The sequence below is a fragment of the Pongo pygmaeus genome, chromosome 15 (genome assembly GCF_028885625.2).
Source record: "Pongo pygmaeus isolate AG05252 chromosome 15, NHGRI_mPonPyg2-v2.0_pri, whole genome shotgun sequence".
Lineage (NCBI taxonomy): Eukaryota > Metazoa > Chordata > Mammalia > Primates > Hominidae > Pongo > Pongo pygmaeus.
Genome location: NC_072388.2, coordinates 91,832,083 through 91,855,047, shown reverse-complemented (window position 1 = coordinate 91,855,047; position 22,965 = coordinate 91,832,083). Strand labels below are relative to the sequence as shown.

Sequence of the window (22,965 nt, the reverse complement as noted above, 5' to 3'; positions counted from 1 at the left end):
AACCTATCGCTTTAGTAATGCTGTTTCCCCAGAATACAGAATCCATCACCTCTCAAACTGTTAACACCTGAGGGTAAATGGTGTCTACTAAGCTGAACCACCATGAATCTTACCTGTAATTCGGATCTGAGCTGATGTATCTGACCCATCAGCTTCTGTATTTCCTCCCTCTGCATCTCTTTCTCATGCCGAAGTTCTTCCAGCTCCATGCTATTAGCAGTGCTGCTATCTAGGCCTTCAAAACCAGAGCCTTCCTTCAAGCTGTTAATCAATTTTTCCTTAGACTATTATAAAAGAAATATGTTTAAGCAAAGCAGAGATTAGTTTGTATACTGAATATCATCTACTATACAGAAAATAACCCACTAAAAAAACATTCCATTATCTCCATCAAAGAAAGTCCACAGATTTTCTTAAATCCCTAAGGATAAAAAACACAACAGAGCCTTGCTGTATAATGTCCTTGGACTTTAGCCCCACAATCATGGTAAAGTTGAAAACTTCTTATGAATAAGATTTTTTTTCTTTCCAGCTAGGCGTGGTGGCTCATGCCTGTAATCCCAGCACTTTGGGAGGCTGAGGCAGGCGGATCACGAGGTCAGGAGATTGAGACCATCCTGGCTAATATGGTGAAACCCCGTCTCTACTAAAAATACAAAAAAAATTAGCCAGGCATGGCGGCGGGCGCCTGTAGTCCCAGCTACTATGGAGGCTGAGGCAGGAGAATGGCGTGAACCCGGGAGGCAGAGCTTGCAGTGAGCTGAGATTGCACCACTGCACTCCAGCCTGGGTGATGGAGCCAGACTCCATCTCAAAAAAAAAAAAAAAAGATTAAAAAAAATTTGTATTTATTTATTTGAAACACGGTCTTGCTATGTTGCCCAGGCTGGTCTTGAACTCCTGGCCTCCAGGAATTCTCCTGCCTCAGCCGCCCAAAGTGCTGGGATCGCAGGAGTGAGCCACCACACCTGGCCAAACAAGACTTTTCTCACATTTTCTTCTCATAGTTTTTATTTTCCATCACATTCTACCCAACAAGTAAATGGTGCTAAGTGTTCTGTGCAATAAAGATAATGTCTCTCTCTACAGATAGTACCCTCTGCCTTACAAACTAAAAGAGAAGTTACAAGTATCTAGCAGAAGGCAATCAACACAAGTAGAGAAAAGGATGTGGTCGGATTACTTGCAGAGTTCTGAGAGGAAAAACCACTTCTCGGTAAGAGGAGACTTTAACTCTAAGACAGCATAAATGTTGGCCTTGAAATATGGGTAGACGTTTTTAAAGTTCAGAGAAAAACAGAGAGCAAAGCATAAAAATGCAAAAGCACAGAAAGTCTGTAAGAAAATAATGTGAGATGCAGCTCAGATAGTATTTTAGGACCAATTTGGAGGGGCTCCTGATCTCAGGCTAAAATGTTTTAATATTATGTGGCAGGCTAAAACCAATTACCAAAAAGTAGAGAGAGGAGTGATATGACTAGAGATGCATTTTAGGAGGCTAACATGGCAGTGCTGTGAAGAAAGTGCTGACAAATGATGGTCTGTGGGCCTGTTTTTGTACAGCCTGCAAGCTAAAAATTTTTTACATTTTAAAAGAATCATAAATAATAAAAACAAAGAATATGTGATGGAGACTACAGGTAGCTCACACAGCCTACAATATTTACTATTTGACCCTCTCAATGTTTTCTGACCCCTGAGATAAAAGATGAGTTTGAAGAAGAGATTTGACATGCAAAGACCAGTTTATAAAGTCCTAATTCTAGACTAGGAACAACAAGGACCAACAACTTTCACATTAAATTAAAATATTTTAAAGTCATTCTCCTCCATCAAAAATAATTTTTCCTTTTCTGGGCGGTAGGATTATGGGTTACTTCCATTTCCTTCTTCAAACTTCTTTTGTATTCTTCAAATTTTCTATAATAAACATGATCATTTATAACATTTTAAGATTTTTTTAATAAAAAACCAGAAACCTCCCAACCTCATTCCCCTATCTAGCTACTGTCCTCGTGTCCATGGTCAAGCACCCTGCCTCCATGTCTTCAGCTCCCAGCGCACCCCGGAACTCTCTGTTGAGAGGTCCCCAGGGACCTCCTGGTTGCCAAGTCCAGGAACTTAGCTCGGGACTCGTCACATCAGAGCCGTCTGCCGTGGTTGGTGATCATGCACCACTTGAAACTCTCCCTCTGCTTGGCTTCATTGGATGGCATCAGTCTCCTCCTGGTCCTCTCCAATCTCTGACCACTCACCTTCTCGGTATTTTTCTTTTGCAGGCTACCCTTTTGCCCAATTTGTAAACGCTGATGTTTAAGACTGCGTTTTTAGACCTCAGCCTTTCTCCCCATTAGGTTACACATCGCTCTTGGCTAATCTTACCTATTCTCCCAACTTACTTCTAATTACCTTTCTAACATTGTCACTTCAATGTTGCATCAATTTTGCATACTTACCATAATTCGTCATACTCTCCTTTAACCCTAACCTGTTCTCTTTCCTGTTTCCCCTTTTATTAACACAAGGAAACATCATTCATACACTTAAACCAAAAACCTGGAGTCATCCTAGATTCCATTTGCCTTTTCCCCCCATCCTTCCAGTTAAATCTCCACATGTCATATATTCTATCTCCCACATATCTCTTAGCTGTCCCCTGCCTGCCATCCTCACTGCCACAAACTTTGATCAGGTCCTCATTATTTCTTATGATCACCTCTTCACCATCTACATGCCATTGATGTCACCATGCCACCCCTTATCACTTCCATGTTTTCAATAATGTACCGAGTACCAGGCACTGTGCTGGGGATACAATGATGAACAAGACAGAGGCCCAAATCTCCCCTAACCTTTTCATCAGGCTGCCACAGTTCTCACACTCAAACCCGACCATGGCTTCTGCCTGTCGTTGAACTTTATGAGTCTTTTGCCTCCCATCTCTGAAGACGTTATGTTCCAGCAGTATGGAACTAGCTGCAGTCCCTTAAATATGCCATGTTCTCTCTGGCCCCCTTGCTCTGGCACAGGTTGTTCTCTCGGAAATCTCTTCCCTATCATGCGTCTTCCTATTCATCTTTCAAGTTTCTCTTTATACCACATCTCCTCAGTCCAGTGATCTTTGACAGTCCCAGGCAAGTTTTAAGGGATTCTTCTCTCAAGCTCCCATTGTACTGCATTACTAACTTTATTACGTCAATTACCTGTTTCTTTCCACTAAGATGAATGTTTTCTTAAAGGAAGAGGACACATCTTTTGAGCTTTGTATCCTCTGTGCCTAGTGAGTAGTTAGGTGCTCAATAAGTAACTTTTCAATGAATTAACAAATTAGGGTGATACAAAAAAGTACTTAGGAAGAAGAGTTTGAGGGGGAAATGAATATGATACTTCATAGAAGTAGCATTAAAAAGAGGTATTCATAGCCATTGGAAGTTTGAAACTAAAGAAAAAAGGTAAAGTCAAAAATGACCCTGAGGTCAGGAGAATGAGGGAGAAGTTGGTCTGGGAGCTGAACACTCCATGCCTGCACAGCTGGGCACTGAGGTCAGGAGGTCAGGCTTGGAAACATGCTTGAAGTCATATGCAGGCAGCTATTAGAAACAGAGTCAGCATATGGCAATGCAAGGTAAGAAAGGACAATGAAAGAGGGTTCAGGACAGAGCTTAGGAGGACTCTGACTCTTTGGAGATTGGGAAGAGGGCACAAGAGAGACAGAAACAGCAGTAGAAGAGGACAAAAACAGAGCCAAGGAGATGTGAACAGCATAGAAGGCAGGAGTTCCAAGAAAGTGGGAGGGTTAACAGAGCCAAATGTTCTACCAAAATACAAGGTATGGAGACTAAGAAAAGGACAGAGAATATTTATTTAGGTCATCAAATACTTTTGAGAAGAAATTTCAGACATGTAGTAGGAAAAGAAGGAGATAAGAGTTAGCAAGTTCTACAGAAATGAAGACAGCACGTACACAAAAATTCTGTTAAGTATGACACTGAAAGAAAGGAAGACAGGGAAATAGTGCAAAGTGGTCACAAAGCTAAAAGAGACTGTTTTTCTCTTAGGCAGGAGTCCGAGATCTAGTCTTCATTTTTCCACTAAATAACCATGTGCTCTTGAGTAAGCTGAGCCAGAAGGTGGCAGCAGCAGAGAGGCACACAAAGGAAGGAAGGGCATAGATCTACGGAGAAAGGGCTTACACATGAGATGGGAGATGGAATCAATGCACAGGCAGGAAAATGATCCTAGAAAAAAATGAAAGGACATGTTTTCCCTCTGAAATGAGGGACAAAGGAAAGAGAATTCAAAAACGACATTAGATGACTGTCGTCTTTCTTAGTAAAGTAGAGGGTAAGGTCACCTTAGATCTGAAGGAGGGGAAAAAAAGCTGGGTGAGGCAATTCTGAGAACTGGATGAGTCCTAAAGCAGTTGCTGCAAAAATTCAATAGGAGATCAACAAGGAAGAATAAACAGCTGCTCAACAACAAGCATTAATGTCATCACAGTGAGTAAGGTGACAGGTTGAAGACCTGAACTAGGCAGTGGCAGAATGATTTTTTTTTAAAAAGAAGTGGTAGGAACAAGAAACACTGTATACTTTTAATACAATTTCTAAAGTAGAGTAAGGCACCTAAAGCTAGCCAATCAGACGAACACGAACAAAGCACCTCACACAGTATCTACATAGAGTCTCAAAGTGCCTTTCAGTTAACTTGCACATCTTAACATCCATAAGTGTACATTTCATGCTTACTTGGAGTATTCTAGTAGCTTTTTGCTTGTAGTCAATTAATTCCTGCTTAGAGGACTCCAAGTTCAACTTATACAGCTTGACTTGCTGCTGCAGTTCATCAACCCTCTTCTTCTCATCTGAGTATTTTCTTTCTGCCAGTGTAATTGCTTCTGCTAAATTCTGACGTTCCATTTCCACTTTATTAAGGCGTGCAGCAAACTCACTCTGTGACAAATTTTTATATCATAATTATGATATCATTTAGCTTTGAAACATATTTTACAACCATCCATTCGGATATCTTATGGGATTTATTAGCTCAGCCAAACAACATAGTAGGGATGGGAAAAAATTCTTAATTTTTTAGGAGCTAAAGTATAGGAAATCTAAAGTTGTGGCTCCCAAACATGGCAATGCATTAAAATCAACTAGGAAGTCTGTTAAAAATACAGCCATCCAAGGCCTTTCCCAAGCTTACTAAACTGGAATTTTCAAGATGGGCCTGGGAATCTGTTTTTTAAGAAATTTCCCAGGTGAACCTGGTCACTTGGATACTAGGTCTGGTCTGATACTAGCTGATCAACTGCTTCCAATTTAATAAGTAAATAAATAAGTGTAAATTACACCATATTTTAAAGAACCAGTATTCAAAAAATAATGTAAAATATCTCATTAATAACTTTTAATATCGACTATATGTTGAAATGATTAATACTTTGGCTATATTGTGTTAAATACATCATTAAAATTAAGAAACACACACTACTTGATATTTACTTTCAGGACTGAACTACTTTCACCTGTTGAAAAGCTAGCCCAGACCAGTGGTTTGCAACCCTGACTGCGCATTAGCTACACCTGTGAATCTTCTAAAACCAAAGTGTCAATACCTAGGCCCTACCTCATACAATGGAATGTGACTGCGTATGGAGCTCAGGCAGCACAAAGTATCACACAGGTGATTCCCACGTGTAGACAGGGCTGGGACTGAACTAGATGCAAAAATTCATCTAAGAGTAAAACTCTTTACATATTACATACAATTTTCTCCTGAAATAAATGAGCCAGATTAATCTGGAATCAGAAAAAGCTTAAATTAATAAAAAACAAATACGATCCCCCAAACATTAGCATTTAATCAAATAATGACAATGACTGTTGCAAAAATTAAGTCAAAGATGTATATCTCTAATGCACCTTAACTATTTTAATTGTCTCTCAACACATAAAATTAAGTACATTTAGCAAGGATCAAGCTAAATTTTCAAATATCTGATTGTTGTCACAGAAACAGAATTCTCTGAAATGCATCGCAGAATTGTATTGAAGAGTTAACGTGCTATGAAACAGCATAAAGTCATTTTTTCCGTGTCCAAGTAACAACAGGAATCTGCTGTCCCCCATTCTAACCTGCATCTGGTTATAGCTCTCCTGCTCTCTCTTCAGAGTGGCATCCGCTTCATGCAGTCTCTCCTGAAGAGTCTGCAGAGCTTGATTCTGCAGGCTATTACCTTCACTTTGATCCTGTATTATTCTAAAGGAAAATGCATCATGTGAAATAACTCATGTCCACAGTGTACAAGTGATAAGGCAGAATTATTTTTAAAGCATCAGCTTTAGTCAAGCACAAAAAAGATAATTTGACTGAAATATTCTTAGATAAATCTTTCCTTTCTAATGGAACGTAATCTACGTTTTTAGGCATCCAAATACAAGCACACACCATATAATGAAAGATTAATGACACTACAAATGCTTTTAAATTCAGAATTTGCTAACAATGCATCTCAAGGTTCAAACAATGAATCCGTTCTACGTTGTTGTTGTTGTTGTTGAGATGCAGTTTCGCTCTTTTTGCCCAGGCTGGAGTGCAATGGCACAATCTTGGCTCACTGCAACCTCCGCCTCCTGGGTTCAAGTGATTCTCCTGCCTCAGCCTCCTGAGTAGCTGGGATTACAGGCATGCGCCACCACCCCTGGCTAATTTTTTTTTTGTATTTTTAGTAGACACGGGGTTTCTCCATGTTGGTCAGGCTGGACTTGAACCCCCAACCTCAGGTGATCCACCTGCCTCGGCTTCCCAAAGTGCTAGGATTACAGGCTTGAGCCACCACGCCCAGCCGATGAATCCATTTTAATCATACAGATGTCTAACACTACCAAAAGAAATATTCCCTCTTGTAAATTTCCAAGAAAGCTAAGTTTCATAAGAGGATACACTACAATGTTTACCATTACTTGCTCATTTTTTTCATTATTCATAGAATCACCTACCGTGATTTTTCACTCTGTAAGGCTTCTAATGCTTCTGTGCGAGTACTCAGTAGCTGGTCAGCTTCCTGGAGTCTCACTTTCAGTACAGCCAGCTGGGAATCCTTTGCAGCCACAGCTTCAGTCAGGTCATCTACTTGGGCTCGGAGTTCTCGAGTCATTCGATCACTCTTTGAATGGTCAGCATTCCACTTTTCAACTCTTGCTCTTGCTTTGTTTAATTCTATTAAAAAATTTAAATTTCTCTATACAAGCAAAACCAAACACATTTTTCTCAGAGCACATATAGTTTCTACTTTGAGTGCCTTTAGTACTTTCCTTATTGACAAAATTGGGAGCTTACACGTCTTCAATTTTCTTTGCCCCAGTGGGTCATCCACTTTTCAAGGGCAATATTCACAGCTAGATTACAGTTAATAGATTAGAAAGGGGCATGAAGCTAGCTGCTCTTCTACAATGCTGTTTCTATATGATAAAGCATCTGGGAGCCGAAACTAGTATTAATAAATAGCAGAGTATATTTTGTAAAGTTCTGCTAGTGACAGGGGAGGGAATGCAAATCCAAATCAAAGGTACACCCTAGTAAAACCAAAACAAAAACTAAACACAGAAAAGCATCTATTGCTTTCAATTACTGTTGCAAAAAGATGTTATTCTTTTGAACTAGGATATCAATGCAAAAAGAGCAAAGTAGTGCTCTATTTCAGAATACAATGGCATTTCCACACCCTCACATACCATGTGTAATTGCAGTTAGCCACCAAAACATTTTTTAAATACTGAATCAAACTTTATAGGGTCTCAAATCTTTTTTTTTTTTTTCAGTGAGACAGACCTTTCTTAAAAAAAAAAAAAACCAAAACATGAGATAGAGCCTCACTCTGTTGCCCCGGCTGGAGTGCAGTGGCATGATCATCGCCCATGACTCACTGCAACCTCCAACTCCTGGGCTCAAGAAATCCTCCTACCTCAGTCTCCAAAGTAGCTCAGACTACAGGTGCACACCATCACACTCAGCTAATTTAAAACAAAAAAAAATTGTTTTTTGTAGCCCAGGGGTCTCACTCTGTTGCCCATGCTGTTATTGAACTCCTGGCCTCAGCAATTTTCCAATCTCAGCCTTCCAAAGTGCTGGGATTACAGGCGTGAGTTACTGTGCCTGGCCAAATAGCTCTATTTCTATGTCTAAATTAGTCTGGGTAAAGTAAAGCTTTTTCTAAAGTCAGCCTGACTAGTGAGTATTTTGTTTTCGTTGTTGTTGCTGTTAAGACGAGTCTCGCTCTGTAGCCCAGGCTGGAATGCAGTGGCACTATCTTGGCTCACTGCAACCTCCGCCTCCTGGGTCCCGGGTCTGGGTTCAGGCAATTCTCCTCCCTCAGCCTCCTGAGTAGCTGGGATAACAGGCACGCGCCACCATGCCCAGCTAATTTCTTTGTATTTTTAGTAGGGACGGGTTTCACCATTTTGGCCAGACTGGTCTTGAACTCCTGACCTTGTGATCCGCCCGCCTTGGCCTCCCAAAGTGTTGGGATTACAGGCGTGAGCCACCACGCCTGGCCTAGTGAGTCTTAAACTATCTTCCCTTTCCTCTCTTCTAGGCTCTATCCATGGCTTGGCAAAACTTTTCCCACCATCCCCTCACTCCTTTCTAATTAGCCCCAGGAACCAAGGCAGCAATTTTGTCATTCTTGTTTTCTTCTCAGGCACACTTACAATAACATTCACATCTTCCTCAGTCACTACCTCAGTAATGAGATTATTTCTTTCTTAATTACCTATTTCTGAGGAACTTGAGGTTTTCTACTCCAGGGCCACCTCACTGCACAATTCCCAAGGGCACTGAACTGAATTCCATGTACATTTTATGTGCCCTAGAGCAGTAATACTGCAACTCTATTAGTGCCTACTACTTTGTTTAATGGAACAGCTTCCCTTGAAAGTTCAGAATAAATGAATGAACTAGACTACTACTAGTTTGTTCCTCTCAGTTCTTCAATTTCATGGTTCTTAAAGGATGACCAAAGAAGCGAATACTCTTATGTTTTGGGTTGGTGCGAGGATGACTGGTCCCATTTCCAAATCTGGGCAGTTTTTCTAAGAAAATATCATTTTACAAGTCGCATCTAATTTCTCACAGTTTAAATGTAAATATTTCTAACAGTTTAAAGTTTTTATTATTTTATTTTTGTTTATTTACTTATTTTTGAGACAGAGTCTCGCTCTGTTGCCCAGACTAGAGTACAGTAGCGCAATCTCGGTTCACTGCAACCTCCACCTCCCTGGTTCAAGCAACTCCCCTGCCTCAGCCTCCTGAGTGGATGGGATTACAGGTGCCTGCGACCATGCCTGACTAATTTTTTTGTATTTTTAGTAGAGACAGGGTTTCACCATGTTGGCCAGACTGGTCTTGAACTCCTGACCTCACGCAATCCGCCCACCTCGGCCTCCCAAAGTGCTGGGATTACAGGCACGAGCCACTGCATCTGGCCTTAAGTTTATTTTTAAAAGTTAAATTCCTAATCCTGAACAATTTAAGCCTCTACCTTCTTGAGTATCTTTGGATCTTTGAAGTAACGAGGCCATTTCTTGATTTAAAGACTGAACTTCATTCCTCAGCAGCTGATTCTCCAGTCGAAGGTTAGATAGTTCATGTGATTTGCCATCATCATTAGGTGTTGGGGTGTGGTCAGGGCAGGCAGCATTTGATGACGCATTTTCCTTTGAATATTCCTCTTGACCTTCATGGCTAGAATCTGAGTTATTGGCAGCTTCTGTAAAAAAAATAATACGTTTTTGTTACGTTGGCATGTTCATCACATATGCGTTAACAACTTGCTTTGGTAGGATGCTCAAGTTGACTGCTGCAGCTAAAACACCATAAAAAGTAAACAAATTCTCAGCTAGGCGCGGTGGCTCATGCCTATAATCCCAGCACTTTGGGAGGCCGAGGCAGGCAGATCACCTGAGGTCAGGAGTTTGAGACCAGCCTGACCAACACGGTGACACCCCATCTCTACCAAAAATACAAAAATTAGCCAGGTGTGGTGGCACACACCTGTAGTGCCAGCTACTCAGGAGGCTGAGGCAGGAGAATCACTTGAGCCTGGGAGACCAAAGGTGTTGCAGTGAGCCAAGATTGCACCACTGCACTCCAGCCTGGGCAACAGAGCAAGACTCCATCTCAAAAAAAAAAAAAAAAAAACAAATTTTCAATAGTCTTCCCTCTGATTAAATGTCATTCTCATAAATGGGGCATATGGACCTCTAAAGATCCTCAAGTCTGGATACACTGAATGAATGACAACAGCCAGTACAACACCGTTCTGGGGAGAACATCAAAGATCATCTGAGTGGTTGGGTTCAGGTAAAATGGGTTTGGATTTCCTTTTATCTCCAAAATGTTTTTGGGAAAAAAAACCAGGAGAAGTCTCAAATACTGAAAAATTGGGAAGGCACAATAGAGTAGCTGCAGGTTTCAAGGCAAGAAGAGTAATAACAGGTCACTACAATTTTTTTTTTTTTTTAATCAAACTGGAATCTAAAATGTCTTACCCAAAGAGATAGAGACACATGAATTCAGATTAATCTTGTTTTTGTTACTAAATATAATGCAAGTATACTTTTAAATTACTCTAAAAATTATGTGATGAAAATGAACTATATATCTAAATAATAAAACTGACTAAACCAATCACTGTATGAGTAAAAGACTTGATACTTTATAAGGTTATATAAACAAATATCAATAATCAAATGAAAAAGTTCTGAACATCTTTAGTCATCAAGGAAATGCAAATTAAAATCACAATGAGAACCAACAGACACCCCCTAGAATGGCTAAAATTAAAAACACCAAATGCTGGTGACACTGCAGAGCAACTAGACCTCTCACTGCTGCTGGGACTATAAAATGGTACAATCACTGGGGGAAAAGGTTTTACAATTTCTTATGAAATTAAACAAGCAGCTACCGTTTCACCCAGCAATTCCACTCCTAGGTATTTATACAAGAGAAATGAAAACATTTGCCCACAAAAAAGCAAGTACAAAAATGTTTACAGCAGTTTTATTTACAATAATCCAAAACTGGAAACAAACCCAATGTCCATAAAAGAGAACAGATAAACTGTGGTACAGCCATATAATAGAGTACTACATAACAATAAAACAGAATAAAAAAAGAACAGTAACATGGATGAATCTCACTAACAGTTCAGTAAAAGAAGCCAGATTAGAAAGTATATATACTATATGATTCAATTTATATGAAGTTTTAGAACAAGCAAAACTAAGGAGAGAAAAATCAGAGCACTGGGTGCTTTCAGGGACGGGGTGGGGAGATTAACTGGAAAGGAACATGAAGAACTTTCTGGGGCAAAGGAAATCTATAACACGGTAAAGATGTGGGTTACACAGGTATTACCATTCGTCATATAGCTAAGATTTGTGTGCATCTTAATATATGTAATTTTACCTAAAAGAAAAAATAACCACAAAAAGCTAATAATCAAGTGGGGTAGGGAATGGGCACCTAAGACATGACTTAAAAATGGGAGTGTTGGCAGGGCATGGTGGCTCACGCCCGTAATCCCAGCACTTTGGGAGGCTGAGGCAGGCGGATCACAAGGTCAGGAGTTTGAGACCAGCCTGGCCAACATAGTGAAACCCTGTTTCTACTAAAAATACAAAAAATTAGCTGGGCATGGTGGCAGGTGCCTGTAATCTCAGCTACTTGGGAGGCTGAGGCAGGAGAATCGCTTGAACCTTGGAGGCAGAGGTTGCAGTGAGCCGAGACTGCACCATTGCACTCCAGCCTGGGCGAAAGGTGAGACCCTGTCTCAAAAAAAAAAAAAAAAAGAAAGAAATTATTACATTATTAAGGTGATAATGGTGTGAACATTTGCTTTTAAAGTATTTTTAGAGTAAGAAAATGAAATGTTTATAGAAAAAATGATATAAGATCTGTGATTTGCTTCAAATTAATTGTGCGGAGGGTGCAGGTGAAGAAAGCGATGGGAAATGGGAGGGTATAAATGAAACATGAATGGCCATGAGTAATTATTGTAGTTGGATAGTAGGAGGTCATTACTTTCTATTTTGGTATGTTTGAAATTTCTAAAATAAAGATTTTAAAAAGAAACGAAGTAGGCCAGGCATGGTGGCTCACGCCTGTAATCCCAGCACTTTGGGAGGCTGAGGAGAAAGGACTGCCTGAGTCCAGGAGTCGGAGACCAGCCCAGGCAATACAGTGAGAACTCGTCTCTACAAAAAATTTTTAAATAATATAAAAAATATTAAAATTCAAAAAATAAATTAAGTACATATCCAAATGTGGGATGATATCTAAGGCAGTATTCTGAAGGAAATTTATAGCCTTGGTTACATTAAAGATGAAAGGCAGGAAGGAAAAACTAATGAGTTGTATATCCATCTTAAGAAACTATAAAAACAGCAGAACAAACCCAAAGAAAGCAAAAATTAACAAAAGAGGAAATATACTAGAGAGGATCAGCATAACCAAAAGTGGTTCCCTGGGACAGATATAAACAACATTAGGCCATCAAATTTTAAAATGTACACGATACTGAAATCTATCAATTGCACAATACTTATTGTGCAGTTTATTGCATGTGAATTATACTTCATTAAAGCTGTTTTTAAAAGCAGGCATTTAGTGCAGTGCCAGAAACAGGGTAAGGATTCAATATATGCCAGATACTGATATTCTTCACACAGTATGCATGATCAAGCATTGGTTTTTGCAAGGTTGGTATGAATAACTAATGTCTGGTTGCGTTGAAAGTTTCAGCTGTGACCCCTACATTATTTTCCTGAAATTAAATAAGTATAACCCCTCAAAATGTATATGACATTGACAAATTCTTGGGGAAAAAAATGTAACTTACCAAAAACAGATTCAAGAAGAAATGAAAAGCTGACTGAATCAATAGTTAAAACCTTTCACTAAGAATACCCCAGGTCCTGATGGTTTTAGCACAGAGTTCTAGCAAACGTTCAGGAAATAAATAATCTCAGTCTTACACCAATTAATTAACACAACAGAAGAAGAAGGAACACTTTACAATTCATTTGATAAGGCTAATATAACTGTAATACTAAAACCTAACAATATCGCAGGCCGATTTCGCTTATAAAATAAATGCAAAAGGTTAGGTGTGGTGGCTTATACCTGTAATCCTAGCACTTTGGGAGGCCAACACAGGAGGATCCCTTGAGCTCAGGAGTTCAAGACCAGCCTGGCAATATAGTGAGACCTTGTCTCTACAAAAAATGAACAAAATTACCCACGCATGGTGATGTGTGCCTGCAGTCTCAGCTACTATTGAGGCTGAGGTGGGAGGATTGCTTGAGCCTGGGAGATTGAGGCTGCAGTGAGCTGAGATCCCCCCACTGCACTCCAACCTGGGCAACAGAGTGAGATCCTGTCTCAAAATAATAATAATAATAATAAATAAAAATTAAATTAACTAAATAAATGCAAAAATCCTAAAGGGAATATTAGCAAACTGAAAGTTAAGTTTGGTTTTATATTTAAAAGTATCAGTTGGAGCTGGAGCTAGGTGCAGTGGTGTGCACCTGTATCCCAGTGAGTTGGGAGGCTGAAGTGGGAAGATTACTTGAGTCAGGAGTTTGGGGCTGCAGTGCACTATGATCATACATGTGAATAGCAGCTACATTCCAGCCTGGGTAACATAGCAAGACCCCATCTCTATTAAAAATAAATAAATAAAGTGATTTATTAAAAATAAAATAAATTGATTTGTATACTATATTAATATTAAAGAAGAAAAACTATATTATTATCTCCAAGGGTAGAGGAAAAAACATTGCTAAAATACAACATGATAAAACCTCAAACTAGACATTTATGGGAACTTCCTTAACCTAATAAAAAAACCTATGAAAAATCTAATATAAAATCATACTTAGTGAAACAAAGTATTCCCTCTAAGACAAAGAACAAGATACAAAACTGGTTGTTGAGTCCTAGCCAATGAAGAAAAGGATTTTTTAAAAGATAAAAGGGCTAAGAAGAAACAAACTATCATTATACACAGATAATTGTATTGTTGAAAATCTAAATTTACGTCCAGAAAAACATGAAGATTAAGAGCTATCTAGATTGCTATGTATGTACACACAAAAAAAACAACAAAAAATACACCAGCAATAACAAAGCAAAACATTTTAAGGAATACGACATATAATTGTTTCAAAAAATATAAACTACTTAGGAATAAATCTAACATATAGTATATAAGATCTTTATGGAGAAAACAATTAAGATTTTAATGAAAGACACTACAAAATATGTTGAAATTATACCCCATTGGTGGATAAGAAAACTCAATATAGCAAAAGTGCTGACTCTCACCAAACTGTCTATATAGAAGCAATGAATTCCCAATAAAAAGACCAACAGAGTTTCTGTGAAACTTGATAAGCAAATCCTAAAATGCATATGGGAGTGGAAAAGTCCATGAATAGCCAAAACATTTCTGAAGAAAGACCACAAGGTGGAAGAAGCTACCCTATCAGTTATCAAGACACATAAAACTACATTAATTAAAACAGGGTGGCACTGGCACAAGGATACACAAATAGGCCAATAAAACAGGATTAAGTGGCCAGAAACACACTAATGAATACTTGATATATAAGACAGGTGGTACTGCAAATTGGTAGGGACAAGAGACTCTGTTGAATAAATGACGCTAGAATAGCTGATTTCCCTATGGCAAAAAAAAAAAAAAAAAAAAAAAAAGGGAATTGAATGCCTATCGCACACTACAGAAGACAATACAGAAAAATATCTTTATGATCTCAGTGTAAGGAAAGATTTTCCAAGACACAAAAAACACAAGCCACATGCCATCTACATTAAGAACTTCTATTCATTGAGATAGCATAGACAAAGGGGAGGGGAAAAACCAAGGTAAAACTGGAGGAGGAAAAGAATTTAGAATTTAGAATATATAAAGAATGTCTATGAATCAAGAAGAAAAAAGACAAATAATCTAACAGAAAAAAATTGATAAAAAAGACTTGAGTAGACACTTCCAGAAAATGAAACTTGAATAGTCAAATATCTGAAAAGATCTTCAACCACACTAGCAATGAAGGAAATATCAACGACAAATCTGATCAGCAAAAAGTAATAAGTCAAATTGAAAATAAAAAATGTTGGTGAAAATGTGGAGCAAAAGAAGCTCTTAACCATAGCTGGTTAGAGTATAAACTGGCACAACCTCCGCAGAAAGCCACTTTGGCATTACTAGTGTAGCTGAACATTGTTAAACCCTACAGCTCAGCAATCCCATTTCCACACACTTCTAGGCATCTTAGGACATTGGTTCTCAACTGGGATGATTTTGCCCTGCAAGGGACATTTGGCAATTTGTGGAGACATTGTTGGTTGTCACAATTGGGGGTGCTACTACCACCTAATGGATTAAGAGGCCAGAGATGCTGCTAAACATCCTACAAAGAACAGGAGGGCTTCCCACACTATTGAATTAATTTGGCCCAAAACACCAAGTCTCAAGGTTGAGAGGTCCTACCCAAGAGAAACAATTTTTATAACTCCTGTGTATTATAACCAGTTTTAATTCATTTCCCTGACAACGAGGTTCCCTTTAGGTCCATTCTTTATAATTAAATGCAAGTTGCTTTCTTTAAAAGTACAAAAATAAGCCATGTCAACTCTTGACTTAAAGATCTCTACTAGCATCACACTAGCTATGGCAGTCACTTTCAACTTTTATTGGCTAAGAACCACCTACAGAACAACAACAACAAAATCAGATGCCCTGGCTCCATCCTCAGAAAATAACGATTCAGGAAGCCTGGGAAGGCACTCAATAATTCATTTTTAAATTAACAACACACAAGTGATTCTAAAGCCTGTTGTTCAGGAATCAATCTTTAACAATGATCTATAGGAGTAATGGGTTTAATTGCATAAACAGTATGATACAAGGGCCTTCACAAACAGGTCCCAACTTTGTTTGCTAGCTACATTTTCTTCATCACCCTCCAACTCACTCAGTGTTTCCAACTTTGTTACAACGTTTTCTACTCTACTAGCCCCTTAAAGAGTCTGTTCTCTCTGCATGGAATGCTGTCTCTAACTTCTTTTTTTACCTGGCAAACTCCTGTTCATTCTTTAAGACCCAGCTAAAAATACAGACCCTCTGTGAATCCTTTCTGAATACCTTAGGCAATTAGTTACTTCCTCCTTCATACTTCCACAATACTCTGACCATACTTAACTGCTACATTTACTAGACCACAAGTAAATTATCTGTTTACATGTCTAGCTCACCCACTGGACACTTCCATATCCTTGCACCCAGTAGGTTCTTTGTATAATTAATTGAAAGATAGCTGAGAAGAAATTTTGGAATATGTGAACATATTAATCAACTGCTACTGCCTGATCCTATTTTCACAACCCAAAACCTCTTCTTCTATACAAGTTTTTGTCTTGAAAATACAAGAAAGATTTTATTCACTAACAGCCAAGACAATGAAAGAAGCTATAACATCCAAGAACATGACAAACTCCCATCAATAATCAACTCTATAAAGAAGCCCTGGCCGGGTGTGGTGGCTCACGCCCATAATCTCAGCACTTTGGGAGGCCAAGGTGGGCAGATCATTTGAGGCCTGGAGTTCAAGACTAGCCTGGCCAACATAATGAAACCCTATCTGTACCAAAAAATACAAAAAATTAGCCAAGGGTGGTGGTGCACACCTATAGTCCCTGCTACTTGGGAGGCTGAGATGGGAGAATCGCTTGAACCCAGGAGGTGGAGGTTGCAGTGAGCTAAGATCGCGCCACTGCACTCCAGCCTGGGTGACAAAGCGAGACTCCGTCTCACAAAAAAAATAATTAAAAAATTAAAAAATTAAAAAAGGCCAGGCGCAGTGGCTCATGCCTGTAATACCAGCACTTTGGGAGGCCGAGGCAGGCGGATCATAAGGTCAGATCAAGAGCATCCTGGCTAACATAGTGAAACCCTGTCTCTACTAAAAATACAAAAAAAAAAAAAAAAAATTAGCCAGGCATGGTGGCAGGCGCCTGTAGTCCCAGCTACTTGGGAGGCTGAGGCAGGAGAATGGCATGAACCCGGGAGGTGGAGCTTGCAGTGAGCCGAGATCGGGCTACTGCACTCCTGCCTGGGCGACAGAGCAAGACTCCGTCTCAAAAAAAAAAAAAAAAAAAATCCCTATGGCCAGGCCACGGTAGCTCATGCCCAATGCTGTGGGAGGCCAAAGTAGGAGGATCATTTGAGCTCAAGACCAGCCAGAGCAACACAGTGAGACACTGTCTCTATTAAAAATAATTTTTTAAAATTAGCTGGGCACAGTGGTGTGCATCTATAGTTCCAGCTACTCGGGAGGCTGAGGCAGGAGGATCGCTTGAGCCTGGGAGGTCAAAGGTACCGCGAGCTGTGATAGCACCACGGCACTTAAGCCTGGGTGATAATAGCAAGACCCTGTCTCAAAACAACAAGAAATCCCTGCAAGAACCTACTATCAAGTTTTTTGCCTTTTTTCTATTTTTATTTTTGGAGACAGCATCTCATTCTACCGCCCAGGCTGGAGTGTAGTGGTGCAATCTCGGCTCACCGCAACCTCGACCTCCTGAGCTCAAGCAATTCTCCCGCCTCAGCCTCCCAAGTAGCTGAGACTACAGGCATGCACCACTGTGCCTGGCTAATTTTTCTATTTTTTGTAGAGACAAAGTTTTGCTATGTTGTTCAGGCTGGTCCCAAACTCCTGGGTGTAAGTACTCTGCCCGCCTCAGCGTTCCAAAGTGCTCGGATTACAGGCATGAGCCAGCATGCCCAGCCTATTGCTATTTTAAGACAGTTAGTAGGTACTTGAATTAGCCACATTTACCATGTTAATCTCATTTCACAGGAAAGAAGGTGTACTTGTAGAGGTAATCTCAGAGGGAATTAAACAATTGAAAACAAGAGTTCTAAGCTCTTGCTTCACTACTAGGTCAATGCCTTCAACTCTTCAACTTGGATCAAAGTTCAGTCTCTCAGCTTTATTTGTGGAGGATGTGGGGGGAAAAACACACAAAAAACACAACCCAGAAAATATGTGAAGTACAGCCTCGTCATTTTTATAATCCTAGTAACAGAAAGATATCAACCGGGATAGTCCCCGATCCAAACTGACACGTTTTCTTTCAGATTTCAAAATGTTTTTTTAATCTCAAAATGTCTTAGAGAATCAAATTTGAAATACTTTGTTAGATGCTGAATGGGTAAAGTTGCCCTCCAGACATTAAGTCCCTGCTACAACTGTCTATTGACTAATAGTAGTCAATGATGCCTCCCTTGTTTACACCACACATTTGCAGAGAGTCTGCCCTTACACCAGTGGAGACAGATCCCATAACAGTAGATGAGAAACACCATCGGATCATGTGATGACACATTCAATTCGCTTAACTCTAAGAGAAATAGAGGACTGATTAACTACCGTGGGTTTGGCTCCCAAAAGAATTTTCTTCAATGGTTTTGATGGTGGTTACACTGGGATTCACAGAACTGACACTTGATGTCTGAGAGCTCTGAAAGACAGGTGTCTTGCCTTTTTCCTTTTTGATTTCCACCCTCCCGGTAGGCTCCTTCTGTGAACTATTAAGAAAATCAAACAGCAGCTCATCATCAGGTTCTGACTTTTTTCTTCGCACAAATTGGGATGAAGGCCTAGGAACAGATGCATTTTCAACAGGATGAGAGGCCTCTACTGGTGTCCGAGATCCTACTTTCACATTTGCAGTGCCAGCTAAGATGGTGGCTTTTTGATTTCGAATGTTATCAGCTGCTGATAAAATATATGTAGATTTAGGTCCAGTCTGATATGTCAAATCTGTATTTTGCTGGTGAAGTTCAGTATAGTCAGTATTTTTGCTATATATGTTGCTAGCGTTGTCTTTCCTACTGAGAGCTGTTGCAGCCCCTTGATCAACTCGGTTTAAAAGATCTTCTGCCTTTCCAGCAAGATCAACAAACCAAGACATGATGGCAGCAGGATAACCCTATTGGCAAACCTGTAAAAAGGACATAAAATGATCAGTGTGGCATAATGGCAGAGTATGATAAATGGTTAAGACCAGACTCTGGAGTCAGGTAGTCCTGGGTTGAAATCCTAACCCTATCTTTTACTAGCTAGGTAACCTTGAGCAAACTACTTAAATGAGGCTGATAAATCTTATCTAGAAAATGGGGGGGAAGTGTACTTACCTTATAGGATGGTTTTATGATGAAATAATATATAAAAAACACTTTGCAAAATGCTTGGCACATAATAAGCACTCATTTTAGTGGCTGCTATTACCATTATTACAACTACCACTACTGTTTTTATTATTACTATTTCAAAGAAGGGCAAATCTTAATGTAGCAAAAGCATCTGTTATGGGCTGAACTGCGTCCCTCCAAATTCCTTTATTTAAGTCCTAACCCCCAGACCTCAGAATGTGACTGTTTTTGGAGATAGGATCTCTAAAGGGATAATTAAAATGAGTCATTAGGGTGGGCCCTAATCAAGTATAATTGGCATGTCCTTCTAAGAGGAGGAAATTTCAACACAAACAGGCATACAGAAAGGACAGAGGGAGAAGGCAGACATCTGCAAGCAAAAGAAGTAGGCCTCAGAAGAAACCAACTCTGCCAATACCTTGATCTTGGACTTCAGGTCTTCAGAACTCAGAGAAAATCAATTTCTGTTGGCCCAGCCAATCAATCGGTGGTACTTTGCTACAGCAGCAAATTAAAACAACATCCAAACAGCAAATAACCAATATGGCAAAATTCCGGTACAACCAAATAAAAATAAAATTCACTGAAGTTTGTTTTAAAGTGCTAAAACTTGAAAAAACGTTTCCGTTAAATACAAAAGCTATCTTAATGTTAAACTGCAGCACTATTACATATAATTTAGGTGTGCACATAATTTATCTAAAGTACATGTTCAATAATTCAATACTCAATACCTACCACGTGCACATTAAGCTAAGTCCAGAATAAAAATCAAAATTGCATAACCACTCATTCCACACATATATTTGAGTACTTATTGTGTGCCACAATACATGAAAGTAATGATGAAGACATAGAAATAGAAGGGTTCTATAATAAAGTCCACAACCATTTCCAGAATGTGCACGTTGTTCCTTTTGCCGAGAACTCTTTCATGGTTAACTTTCTTGTTCTTGGTCTTCACTCAAATGTCATTTGCTTCAGAGTTCTCCTTTCCAGCTAAGTTAGGTCAATCATTATCTGTACATACCCTATTCTTTTGCTTTACAGCCCTTCATGTTTTATAATTACGTATTTTTTTTTAACATGCTTCTTGTTCTTGGGGAAAGGGGGGCAGTGGCTGGATAAAGATTATGTCTGTTTTGCTCACCAATGAATTCCCAGAGTCCAGCACACAGCAGGCACTCACAAATACTGCTGAGTGTAATTTTTATATGACTGATGCTGTACGCAGGTACACGTGTATCTTTTATCATATGTAATTTTCACAGCCACGTTATGTGGTAAATAGCAATATCTTTTTTTAAAAGCAAATGTGGAAAGGGTTTAGAAAGATCCCAGAGTTTAGACAGCAGCTCAGATACTCAAGTCTAAGTCACCCTAGTGCCAAACCCACCTTTTAACCCTTGCCTCCCTAAACTATGCAGCTCAAAATCTAAAAAACCTCAGGAAGAAACTCATCCTTTAAATCTGTTCTTTACACATGTGACTATTAAATGCCTATGTATTTCGGACTTTATAAAAAATCAAATGAAAATGGAGATGAAATGCTCTGTAACATACAGAACACCATAAAGGCCAGGCACTGTGGCTCACTCCTGTAATCCCAACACACTGGGAGGCCAAGCAGGGAGGACCACTTGAGGCCAGGAGTTTGAGACCAGCCTGGGCAACATGGCAAGACCCTGTCTCTACAAAAAAAAGTCATAACACGCTCATGAATTCTTTGTATCTTGCCTCCCATTTTAAAATTAATTGAGCTTTAAAACATACCATGCAATCGCTACTAATGTTGCAGTTAATGTCGATTACCTAATTAAATACTTAGATGGGCCCTGGGCAAACATCTCAAAGACACAAAGGACTTCAGAGGCACCCGTCAATTCCCCAGGCACTGCCCAGGGGCAGAGAGAGTGCGTGGGATGGGGATGGGTCTGCAGAGGGCGGTGGCAGGGCCTGCTTCGAAGGCCAGGCGTCAGCACAGACGGAGGGAGGCTGGAGGTCAGTCGGTCAGGCCCAGTCGGTAGAGCCCTGGGGTCAGTCAGTTTGGGGAATCTCAGGTAAGCGAGCAGAGACCCCCACTCCGCTCCCCACCCATCTCGTTCCGTGCGGGAAGAACGGCCAGGCCAGGCAGGGGTCAGGAGAAAGGAAGACAGAGGAGGGCAGTAAACGACGTCGGCTGAAGCCCAAGAAGTCCCTCCAGTTACCCTCCTCAGCCCCTAACAGGGCGAAGACGAGCGCGACCCGAAAGAAGACGGAGAGACCAGGGTCTCCACTGAAGGTACTGCGCCCCCGCCCCTAGGACCGTTAACACCCCCGTCTCGTCCAGTGGGCCCTCGCCTCCGCCTCACCTGAGGACTCCGGAGAGGCTGCACCACGGCCTAGCCGCCGTCCTGGGCCGCGCCTCCTCGGCGGCTGGCCCGGAGGGGGCACAAACTGAGTAAACCTCCTCCCCGACCCGCCGCGGCCCTGCTACCGCTTCCGGGAGACGTGGAAGGGGCGCGAGGACCCCAAACAGAGTGGCTTTCGAGCTGCCTGCACGGCAGGGAGACGCGAACAGCCACCTGCAGGCGACTCAGGCGGTGGCGCCGGCGGCTACGGGGGGGGTCCTCGCGCATGGCCACGCCCCTTTCCGCCCGTGGCGAGAACAGGCGCGGCTCAGGGCCTGCGTGCGTGTGACGCGGCTCGCCGCCGGTGGACGGCCCGTGCGCGGCCGGCGAAACGTGAAAGGCCACACCCACAAAGGGCGGGGCCTTACTGCGGGCAGAGTGGGTGACCGAAGGCGGTGCCCAACCTGGAAGGAACGCGAGGCCTGAGTTGGGCGGGGCTTGAGACCCGGGTGGACCGGCTAGACTTCGTGTTTCTCCCTTTCCTCACTATCTCCCCTAAGTTTTACAGACGAGAATGCCAGAGGTCCACGGCAGAAGGTGGAAATAAGAAAACATGATCCGGATTGCATGGCGCTTACTTTCTAGTGGCAGAGACAGATATTACATAACAGTGAATGGACAAGACAATTTCAGGGCGTTACCAGAGTTGTAACGACAAGAAAACGGGGAAAAGTGACTGGAGGCACGGGAGGTACTTTAAATCAAGTGGTCAGGGAAGGTCTCTGAGAAGATGATATTTGAGCTGAGACCCAAAGGATGGAAAAGGCAGTACTGTGGTTATGTTATGCATACAGTTCATTGACTATCTGAAATAAGTCTAAAATCCATATTCACTAATTCAAATACTCAGCACCCGCTATGTGTACAGGATTGGGCTAACTTGGCCCTAATGACAAGCCTACAACACAGTTCCAAGTCTCAAATCTTTGAGTTGAGGAAAGTAAGGTTCAAACAGTTTAAGTAACTTGTCTAAGATCATCTGTCCTGATAAGGAGTCGACATTACTCCAAAGCCTGTGCCCCGTAGACTCAAAGCTTTATTGTCTCCAAATTAAATATTGGAAGTAATTACAGCTCCTGCTTTTCTTGCTCTCAGGTGAGGTTTAGCCCAGTACGGTGAAGAGAAAAATTTTCAGCAGCACCAGGAGGTGGTAATCATAATAATGGCATCTAACATTTATCAAACCTTTTATTAAGTGTAGAATACTGTGTTAAGCATTGCATGTGCCTCACCTCATTTTAATCTCACATGCATAAGGAAGGTACTATT

The 22,965-nt window shown here is 40.7% G+C and overlaps 1 protein-coding gene across 7 annotated transcripts in view; it reads right to left on the bottom strand.

Moving 5' to 3' along the window:
* Positions 1 to 22,045, bottom strand: part of GOLGA5 (golgin A5) — a 44,833-nt gene extending 22,788 nt beyond the window's left edge. The window contains exons 1-8 of one of the 7 annotated variants that reach the window (XM_054448505.2): positions 21,658 to 22,045; positions 19,725 to 19,804; positions 18,522 to 19,095; positions 9,542 to 9,769; positions 7,002 to 7,221; positions 6,138 to 6,261; positions 4,749 to 4,952; positions 114 to 284 (exon numbers count right to left, since the gene is read on the bottom strand). In XM_054448505.2, the coding sequence (XP_054304480.1) occupies positions 114 to 284; positions 4,749 to 4,952; positions 6,138 to 6,261; positions 7,002 to 7,221; positions 9,542 to 9,769; positions 18,522 to 19,065 (1,491 nt within the window). In that variant the 5' untranslated portion in view covers positions 19,066 to 19,095; positions 19,725 to 19,804; positions 21,658 to 22,045. The remainder of the gene's footprint in view (positions 1 to 113; positions 285 to 4,748; positions 4,953 to 6,137; positions 6,262 to 7,001; positions 7,222 to 9,541; positions 9,770 to 18,521; positions 19,096 to 19,724; positions 19,805 to 21,657) is intronic. The other 6 variants (XM_054448508.2, XM_063652027.1, XM_063652028.1 and 3 more) reach the window with 6 other exon arrangements.
* Positions 22,046 to 22,965: the final 920 nt, after the last annotated feature.